We start from the raw sequence: 10,926 nt of genomic DNA, 5'->3' as shown, positions 1-10,926 counted from the left end.
TGCGGCGTGCGGGTGGGGTGGGAGGGGATTTTTTTGTAAATATTGAAGTTAAAAGCATCAATCTGGTGCACTTTGAGAGCAAAATTAAGAGATCTACTAACTGTTTTTCATTTATTCTCTGTGGCTGTCCATCTCATAATGTTCACATAGAAACTAGCTGTCAATAGGAATATCATTCAGAATAATTATAATTTCATGCAAAAATCGTCTCAAAAAGAGGTTGCACATCGAAATTCAGGTGTTGTTATGGCAACTTCAGTGGCCAAACAGCCACATTTACTGCTGCAAATACGTTCAAACATGCTGTCGACACATAAAGCAGTGCCACCATTGCCACCATTTCAGCTGACTTTTTCTCAGACATACAGTGTCACATAACATCCATATATTTCAGTGCTAGGTTGATGCTTAGCTAAGCTAACTATGAAACACTTTAACTGACAGGACTCAGGATCAACTGTGTACTGTAAGGCAGTGGCGTAGCCACCATAGGGCCAGGGTGGGCCCAGGGCCACCCAGTTTACTCATTGGCCCACCCTGAGAAAGCTTCGGTGTCATTTAAAAAAAAAAAAAAAGTCTTTTTTAAAAATTATTTTATTATTATTATAAATGTATTCACCCATTGAGAATATCCAAGAATTCAAAGTGAAATTCAAGTGAACAAATATCGAGTTTAATTAATGTTGTATGTGCTTTATCCTCTGAACCGTACTCATTTACGGTAAAAACTGATTGTTGGTTCCGGCGCGCGCCATAATAACGTGAGAGGCAGAGAGCTGCCTGCAAAATAAATGATGGCTCAAAGTTCACTAATGAACTTTGTTTTTTTTTAAAAAGCCAGACTCCAAGAAGAGCCCCCACTGCCCTCATCTAGCAGCGATCTATACGATCATTTTCTGATAACGATGAAATAGCCCCGCCTCCCTCTCCCCATGTCCCCTTCTCCCCATCTCTCCTGCTGCTGGGCTTGTCGAAATGATGACATTTATAATGGGATCAAATCAAAGTGAATGGCCTGCTGCTGCTGAATGCATGGGTCAAGTGACTGGAAAACGTTTTAAAGTTATTACATCGTTTCAGATAATAAATAATAATGATAATTCATTCTATTTAGGGGCGTCTTTCAAAGCACCCAATGACACCTTACAATTCATAACATATTCTAAGGAAAGGTTTTAAGACAGTACAAAGAATGCAGTCCGGGTGATGTTTTTGTGGGTGCAGATGTGAGAGCTGTCCAGAATGACACCAAGATGTTGTGTTTGTGCTCTTGATAAGCCATTAAAACAGTAAAATACGTGTCTCCTGTTCACCAAAACATACCCATCTGTTATGGAAAAAGAAAGTATTCCAAAAGTATTCTAAAAGTCATCTGCCAACGGTACCGGCGGGGATTGTTGTTAACTTCTGATACCCAGAAGAAAAATCTGGCCCACCCTATTTTTTACAGGCCCACCCTAAAGTACATTTCTGCCTACGCTACTGCTGTAAGGTAGCTTCTAGCTTCATGTCGAACAGTAAGTCAACACTTTCCAGAGAGCTTTCTTTGAAATCACCAGGTAACGCTAAAAAACATTACATTTAGATTGTATGACAAAATGTTTATTTAATATCTCTGGCTAGTTATAGCTACTTGCTAACGGTTTAGCTTACCCCCGCGATTCAAAGTAACGTCAACGTAGCTGTAATTAATGCTTTGCTTACATGTTCGCATAACTTGGAAGTTTACTGACATTTACATACCTTGTTTACCTGGCTCAAGTGGTGGCTCTGGGGTTGTTGTGTGAGCCACCACTTGAGAATTGTCCTATTTTTTAAGAAAAAATGTTCTTATGTTTATCTTCAACAACTCTGAGTCCGACTGACAGTTTAAACACTGTCACAGGATAGGTACCTGTCAGCCAATAAGACACGTTTATTTCCATGCAACTCTCTGGTTGGTCTGGTCTCTTGCCTCTGTTGCATTCACTGAACACGGGAAATTACAATCTGCCGTCCTCTCATGATGAGGAAAAGCATGGTTAATGTATTATATTATTGAGGGAGAATTGTCCGGGGCTACAGAAAAAACCTTCGGGGCTTTGGTCCTGTATAATAACGTCATATTAAATGCAGTCATTTGGTCTTTCGCAACAGCTTGTGAGAGCAGTGCATTCATCGGTGTTCGTTTTAATGCTGCCAGTTTGTTGATGGACTGTGTGTTGATGGGAGGATTCTCATGCTCCCTAAATGTTTCCCCTGCCTTTTGCCAGTTCTTAAATCTACCTTTCACAAAACTCCCATCCCTGATCTTGTCTGCACTGACAAGCTTCATTTCTATAGCAGAGCAACAGAAGAAGCGCACCGCATTATCACTTTCTCTTATTATTTAGTGAAGCTTTTTATTAACTGCTTACACTAAAATGCTAACTCAAAAATAGTAACTCAAAATAAAACTTTTGTATTGAATGAATGAATGAAAACTTTATTACGGAATCAGGGTCCAGATAAAAGACAAGACATTGCATATATACGTATTGATTTGTTTATTGAACTTTTGGCGTTGCAGTTACAACTCTCCGCCAACAGATGGGGGTGCTGCAGCCCCCTCAGCACCCCCGCTTCCCGCGTCCCTGGTGTTATAAAAGATCCACTATCTATCCATCTATCTTCACCACTCGCTATCAAGCTAATCTTTTATTTTCAAGCAGATTTGTGAGGGAAAACAAACAGAAGTCACTTCAGGAAACACATTTTCACTTCAATGTTTTTATTTATCGCGCAACATGAAACAATATTGTGGGGTTTTTACCACATACACTATGTATTCACATAATACACCATACAGCTACAAAGAGAGAGAGACTGAACAAAAACACTTTTTTTTTACATACTGCATCCTTGACATGAAAAATAAAGAACCAAGAACAATCCTAAAACTCAGAAAGGAATGTAGCTGCCGTTGTGTAGGTTCATCTTTTTTTATCGTACGGGGCCAGAGTCCAAGTCTCAAAATTCAGAGAGTGTTAAATTAAATTATGTGTCCTTTAAAAGTGGGCCATACACAGTGAGATGTAAATCTGTGTGTGTGAATGTGTGAGACAAAATATACAAGGTGTGAGGAATAAAAAGAGGGGGTGAGTAGAGGAAGTGCATGAACAGGGAGAGGAAGGGAGGTTCTTGTTTGGATCAAAACATCTTCAGTTAGTACAGCTCAAGAGCCTTTGGTTCTTGAGCTGCACCAAACCCGGATAACAGTCTTCATTATGATTCTATATCATATCCTAGTTTGAATGACTTCAAGTACAATATGCAATGAATATTAATCAGAGAATATGAGCTGTTTGAGCGCCCCCCTGGCCTCACAAAGAGATGTAAATTTGTAGCATCGTAATAAAAGACTTTTCACAAAGTCAGCACCAGGACAGCTTCCCCTCATGTGAAACTGCTTGAATCAAAAGTATACTTCTCCTGACATTCGAAGAGCTCAGAAAAATATTTGTGGTATCATTTTTCCCCTCGCAATTTTACTTTTTTTTTTTTTTTAAACACAGTGAATTTCAAGGTGTAGCTTCATAGCACCAGCTTACCAACCCCCAAATCTCAGAACCATAGAAATATACAAAGTTATTAAGATATCACATACACTGTATCCTCAGCACCAATCGTTAGGCAAGTGTGTGTGTGTCTCTGTGTGTGTGTGTCTGTGTGTAATGTGGGCCATGCATTAGGGCTAAAGAGTAAAATTGCACCAGTGAAACTACCGTTGTTCATGATTTTTGATCAATTGTTACAAGCTAAACACAGGGGCGTCATGATTTTTATGCCAAGTGCATACGTACTAGTATGCGAGCTATAGTAGATTATCGTAGATACGTTCAAACACACAGGGAGGCCGTCTCTTTCCTGATAGGCTAACACAACTGACAAAGATACCCGGGCTTATTACTGGCTAAAACATCGCCCACTGATCCCCTCAGACTGACTGTATATCCCTTACACCTCCCCCCCTCTGGATGTGGTCCTGCACATGATCCACGGTAAAATGAATAAAGGGAAACTCTTCTGATATTCGGGGGGAAAGTTTGAAAGAGAGATGAGAAGATGGATGTAACTCAATTCTGTACGCAGCTAGTTAGCTTAGCATTAAGATAGGAAACAGCTAGCATGGCCTCTATAAACGTATAAAGCTACATTGGTTAATCCAAAACCGGAGTTCGTTCCTGTCAGTGTTACACTCTGCACTAAGATGATTGTATTTGTTTGATCTATGTGGTGAAAATCGAGTTGTTTCAAATACACCATTAGGCCACATGATTTAAGTTGTTAGCTTTCTTTTAAAAAGACAAAAAGCATTTGAACAAATCGTTTATCATTGAAAAATGAAACATTAACACCTATTTGTTCTTATGGTTATAACTTGCATACGATTTTATTCCATAAAATATGAATAATTGTAAACCTATTGTAGAATAACCATGATAGTTGTCCATCATTATGCTAAGATACGTTTGCTCAAGCTCCATATCTAACATCTCATCTTCTCATCTAACTCTCTTAAACAAAGTGAACTTTGATGATTTCCCATAACGTCACACTGCTCCTTTAAACCACAAACTGCTCCAATCACATGTACGGCTCATTTTTAAGATGTTTAAACACAATTAAAAAAGTGTTTTAAGCTTCTTAAATACTTGTTGTTGTAGACATGACGGCGTGGTCACTGTGGGGGAACCTCCAGTTGTTTAAAGGGAAGTGTAGTTTCATGCTAGGTTATGAGTTAGTTTGATAGAGGGAGGGGTCTCTGTCAGTTGACATGCTGACGAGGGGTACAGTACTAAGGAAAGCAAACAGCAGTGTTACTAAGCACACATTTACACACAACACACGTGTTGCTCACTGTTGTTGAGGGCTGTCAGAGACTTCAAAATACCCCCCTGTCATTCATGGTTTAGTTACTATCCTCACCAGTTAAATAATCTTACCTAAATATTTTAATATTTACATTTTTATCTCTCTCTTGAGAAAAAAAACAAAAGAACAAAAAAACTAAGCTTCAAGTTGTCAATAATCGGCTCTTTCTTTTCGTCATTAAAATCAAGATTAAAAGTGCTTTTATAAATCTTTTCTTCTCTATGTACAATTTGTATTAGCTATATAAAAAAACAAAGACGAAAAAAAAAACATCAAAGACAATCATCATCATCATCATCATCATCACAATGTAGTAATAAATAAGAGTACAAAATAAAAAAGGAGGTTTAAAATGAGTGTGGAGATCGTGAGCGTGTCTCGGCCCTCAGTAGCACGTTGTGATTGTGACCAGTGTCTCTGCAGAGAGGCTAGAGCTGGAGACGCTCAGAGAGGTAACACCACCCCCCAGCATCCAGGAGTTAGCCTGTTCCCAAATCTATTACTCGCTCACTTTCATTGCAAGTAAACCATGTGACCGTTTGAATTCAAATGGATCACGTGGTTGCTGCCTGAAATCTAAAAGGAGTGATTCTATCCGTCAGATAGTCTCTCTCTTTGGCTTTTCTCTCCCACGCACCCTGGCATTTTCAGACTCAATGCACTTGGCGCCAACTCCTAGAAGCTACAGTCGTTTGTTTCCAAGGTTTCCTTTCTATTTCTCTGTCAACGGTTTACTACTTATGCACCAAATGATTTTCTCAGCCATAATAAAAGCACCTCAAAATAAACCAGAGACTCCCACTTTGATTAACAGGCTCTGTGGTGCCTGCTGAAGGACGCACCCCCACCCCACCCCCCCCACCCCACCCTCTGCTCGAAGATGACAGCACCATGCAGAGGGAAGGCCCTTCACAGTAAATCAAGTTTGATAGGAGAGCACCAGAGTGTGTAGGAGCACCACTATCAGGTCTGAAGCAAACCCAGGAGGGGCATCTCTAGACGTTATTCACATTTGTGCCACAAGGGGACAACTTTAACCTCTAGCTGCATTTCAAAGGCCAATGCACGGTCAGCAGGAAGGGAGCGAGACCCCCCCCCCTGCTGGCAGTGGATGGGTAAAGCAGCAATGCAAGGCTCTAATGGTGCTTGCAGGATGTTTGCACACACCGCTTTGACACTGCTGCCCTCTAGAGCTTACACAGAGAGATGCTCACCACTACTTGAATGTAATAGGAAGAAAACGTGTGCCACCAGTTCTGTCTCTGTGCGGTAGAAGTTGCAGATCTGGGTCAAGTGGCATTTGCAAAAAGTGTCACTTATTTCAGCCTCTGTGGGGCAACAGATGTGTAAAGTTACAGGAACAAATGGCAAGCAAACGATTCCTCTTTGCACAAATGACACATGTCTCGAAGCATTACATCATCACTCAATCAATCAATTCACTTGCCAACGCTATTTGAGCCAGATTAGAGTCAGAGCACCGAAGCACAGCATCAAGTGCCGTGAAGAGTAACCGAAGGAATGAGAATCGATCAGAGCTGGAAGTTGAGCACCAGTTGGAAAAAGCTGGAGGGGTGCAGAAGAGGAGGAGCACGTCATCTAACGGCAAGACAAGCAGCAACTTTCTGTCCGAATTTGGGTTAAAATGTCGATTCCAATTGTTCTAACCTGGGCATTGTTTCCTTGTTTTTGCATCGCGGTGCTTGATTTTGATTCACTTCAGTTTTAGAGTGCTAGGGGATCAAAAGCAAAACCAAGCGCTGCTCTTCAGCTCTAACATCAAAGACGCAGCCTTTTCATGTGTCCTACTTCTTACTGCGACCACATCAAAAAGGTCAACATTAAAGTCCAATTGTTTGTGCAACTACAACTGTTATTTCCACTATACTGCTTTGACCGCAGAAACCACTTCTATTTATCAGACAACAACAGAACATGTTCTTGTTGCACATTATGCTAGGAAAATGCAAATGGTGAAAATTTGAAGCAAATACCGAGATAAAGTATATGCAAGTGCCAGGTAACAGCAAATATAATGTAATGTATTCGACAAAAGTGCTGCTGGTGCACTGAATCATTCCAGGTAATGACATTTGAATATTAAACACAGTAGGGAAGTTGATAAAAATTGCTATGATCTTTTATCGAAGTCTAAACTGCCTTGAATTCAAAGATACGTATCTGTTTATTAGAGAAATAAAGATAGGTATCTAAGGCTTTGTATTTGTACGCTACGGATGATGACTTTGCGCGTTTCTTGCCAGGCAGATAGCGTCTCCTCCTCTTGGTACAGCTGGAAGTTTGACAAGAACAAAGACAAATCGGAAACAGAAACAAAAGGGTACACGTTTTCCAAACACAGAAAAAGCAAATGTCTGACGGACTCAGACTGATTGATTTAAAAAAATACATAACCAAAAAAAACAAACAATCACATCATTAATAATAACATTAATGACACCAGCAATAATAAAAAAAAACAAGTCTTCATTATAATAATACCTGTAATAACAACATTGACAGTAACAATAGCAATCATAATAATATTGATAATAATAGCAATAATTCGAATCATTAAAATTCTATGAACAAGAAAAAGCAAATGGAGTTCCTCTCCGGGGACGAGAGAGGCAGAGCACCACAGGCAGTGTGTCGGAAACACCTGCCTGACATGAGGTAAAAAACAATAAAAACATCCCCTCCTCCAAGTGGACTGTGAAGGGGGGGGGAGATGCCAGACTGCAGGACGGCTGAGAGACATTCATCCACCCTGCGCTGCTCCACCGTCAGTGTGTGTGAAGGTCCGCCCTCAGACAAAGTGGCTGTAGGGCCCAGTGAGGCGGGTGAAGGCATAGGGAGACACAGTCACCATGGAGGAGGTGTGGCAAGTGGAGGCTAACCGCGTCACCGGCCCCTCCCTGTTGTCTTTAGATTGTCCCGGTCCTGGGCTGGCGCCGGCCGCCGTCGTCCCCCACTTGCGCTTCTTCGAGAGCGCCTTGATCTCCTCCTGCGAGAGGCCGAGCAGCGCGCCCTCCAGCTGCCGCTGCCGCGCCCGCTCCGCCAGCAGCTTCATCTTGGCCTCCCAGATGGCCAGGCCGTGGTTGGGCTGGTTCAGGTTCTTGTGCTGGTAGAAGACCAGGGAGATGCGCGTGGGGTGGGAGCGATCGGGCTTTTTGAGCGGAGTGGTGGCGTGCAGCTCCCGCCGAGCGCACTCGATCAGGATGGAGCCGTGGGTCGGGGCGACCGCCACGCCCCCGATGTTGTTGTCCAGGAAGTTGTGCTCGCTGTCGGACCACTCGTCCTCCTCGCGGCCCTTGTTGCTCTCGGCGTCGCTCTCTGCGCAGCCGGGGTTCCAGCTCGCCTGATCCGACTGCTGCAGGGCGTCAGGGAAAAGGCGGCCCTCGGGGACGGGGGACGGCGTGCTGCCCGCCAGCGAACCTCCGCACGACTTCCACGATTTCTCCTGCAGCCCGAGGGGAGTGGGACACCGACTCTCCCCCGTCTTGGACCAGATCTTGTCGGGGTAAGCTCCTGCGGGGTTGCTGTGCTTCAAACCGGGGATGAACGCCGGCCCCAGGGCCCACGGGTTGGGCTGAGGGCTGGGGGCCGGACTGGGCCAGTGCTGAGGTGTTCCCGGACGGGGAGACCCCTGGTGGATTTTACCCGGGAGTGCTGGGACGAGATGAGGGGACGGAGATGGAGAGGGGGGTATCTGGAGTGATGGCGACGGGGCAGGGGATGCCATCCGGGGGTTTAAGCCGGGGTAGGACGTCCACTGCTGGGGGAACGGCTGCTGCTTGTCGGGGGTCATCAGCGAGGCCTCTGGGGCGATACTCCCATTGAGCTTGTGCCCAGGCCAGGGGGCCGGCTGGGGGGTGCTGCTCGGTGTGTTAGCCTGGCTCTGCATCGGGTTCTCATACACCGGCATGTCCATAGGCTCCTGTTTGATGAGCGGCGTGCCTCTGTTGGAGGAATCGGAGCAGACGGAGGAGGGACGGGACCGGGTGTAGTCCGCAGGCTGGATGTAAGCGCTGTGGTTCGGGTGGTTGGCGAGCTCGGGGGGGTTCGGGTAGGACTGCGCCAGCCGGGCCTGGAGACTCTGAACCTCCGGCTTAGTGTCCACCGGGACAGGAGTGCCGCCCTGTTTGGGCAAAGAGCTGTTTCGACCCTCGTAGGTCCTCAGCTTGGGGCGGAAAAGTGCATTGGGGGGGTAGTTGTAGTAGCCATAGTGCATTGCGGGCAGATTGGGGTGGAAACCGTTGACGGGGTCGGGTGCAGAGGGCTGGCCGGTGGGGGGGGGGCCTCCCCTTGCATAGTAGGCAGGGTGGGGGTACCTGCTGTTGAAGGGGTCTGCTGCCTGCACAGGGTATCCATCCATTGATCCGTTGAAGGGCTCCTTCTTGATGTTGGGCTTCACCTCTTGTTTTATAATTGCTGAAAGTTTAAAACACAACACGAGGTCAAAACAAAACAAACTTCAAATGCATTTCAGTTTGTAATGTTTGAGCTTTCTGTTTAGTGTTAATGAGATACTTTACCATCTTTGCAAGGTTCTAATCAATTCCCACTAAAAATAACTTACTGCAACAAAGCTACCCTGGATTGAGGAAGAGCCTTTGGTTGTATAAAACACCATTTTGGGAAAGATTAAATACATCTTTATTCAACAAATGTATTTTTGTATTTTACAAAGCTCTTCAGTTATCTAAAATGAAACAATATCTACAAATCCACCGCTGGAATCTAATTCTACAAATAGATGAATGTAGCCTCAATCTCCAACTGTGCAGAAAAGCCAGGTTTAGATATATGAAAAGCAGCGCTCATATATCATGAATGAATCTTGGTAGGACTATGGCTTTTAATTTGGGCTAACTTTCAATTCTCACCGGTATCATTGTCCATGTTTTACTGTCTTTTTTCTGTTTTGCTTTTATTTTACATTTTTAAATGGTTTTATTTTAACCTATTTTAATTTCTTGTCAGCTTTAATTTAAGGGAATTTCATTCGGATCACTTTATGTGTTATCTTGTTCTGTATTTATTGTAATATTGTTGTTGTGTTTTCTTCTTGTTCTGTAAAGCCCCTGCCACACTGTCCCGAAATTGACACCCGATGGACACACGGTTAAGGAAATGTTCAAATTCAGCTCGGATCGTAACAACATCGGGCCATTCGTGAGGCCATCTTAAGCCATCGTGTGACCGCCGGTGGAGTTTCTTTTGGCTCCGGCAGCAACTTCGTGAGCGGCAACTTCGTAAGGCCATTGTGAGGACATCTTGTTATCATCGGGGCCATCGGGCATTCGCCCTCACTCTGATCGGGGCGAATGCCCGATGGCACCGATGATAACAAGATGCCCTCACGATGGCCTTACGAAGGGCAACATTGACACACTAATTCAACACGAAAAATGAACCTTCGCAAGGTCCTTCGGCAATTTTTGGCATGCCAAAGATTTTGCCACCACTCACGAAGTTGCTGCCGGAGCCTAAGAAACTCTGCGGTCATACGATGGCTTAAGATGCTCTCACGAATGGCCCGATGTTGTTACGATCAGAGCTGAATTTGAACATTTCCTTTATCGTGTGTCCATCTGGTTGTTTTATTGCACAACAAAATCATGCAAACATATTATGTAAATAACCCAATTTGTGTTCTGTGAAACTGAAAAGGATATAATATATTATTTTGAAGGCGAATTGACAGGAAGTTGTTGTTGCTATGGAAACAACATGAGGGAGAAAACTTAATATCTTCTACATATAAAGACGGAGAAAGTAAAGAACAAAGTCTGACAATATCAGCACAGTATCATAATACTTTAACATAATAGTTTGTGTTACTTTCGTTGCAGTTGTATGTCTTAAATGTAATGTAAATGTTGCCTTCGCGTGTGGTTCGGGGCCATCTTCGTGCGATATTCACAAATTCCATATTCGTGTGTCCATCGAGTGTCAACTTCGGGACAGTGTGACAGGGGCTTAAAGCACTTTGGGCTGCTTTGTGCATGAAAGGTGCTCTACAAATAA

General features: G+C 43.8%; 1 protein-coding gene across 8 annotated transcripts in view; it reads right to left on the bottom strand.

Moving 5' to 3' along the window:
- Positions 1-5,767: 5,767 nt before the first annotated feature.
- tet3 (tet methylcytosine dioxygenase 3) overlaps positions 5,768-10,926 on the bottom strand; it is a 61,349-nt gene continuing 56,190 nt past the window's right edge. For all 8 annotated transcript variants that reach the window (XM_079690069.1, XM_079690070.1, XM_079690074.1 and 5 more), the window contains one exon: positions 5,768-9,327. In XM_079690069.1, the coding sequence (XP_079546195.1) occupies positions 7,703-9,327 (1,625 nt within the window). In that variant the 3' untranslated portion in view covers positions 5,768-7,702. The remainder of the gene's footprint in view (positions 9,328-10,926) is intronic.

Source organism: Notothenia rossii (genome assembly GCF_949606895.1).
Source record: "Notothenia rossii genome assembly, chromosome: 6".
NCBI classification, from domain to species: domain Eukaryota; kingdom Metazoa; phylum Chordata; class Actinopteri; order Perciformes; family Nototheniidae; genus Notothenia; species Notothenia rossii.
This window is presented reverse-complemented; position numbering and strand designations above follow the sequence as displayed.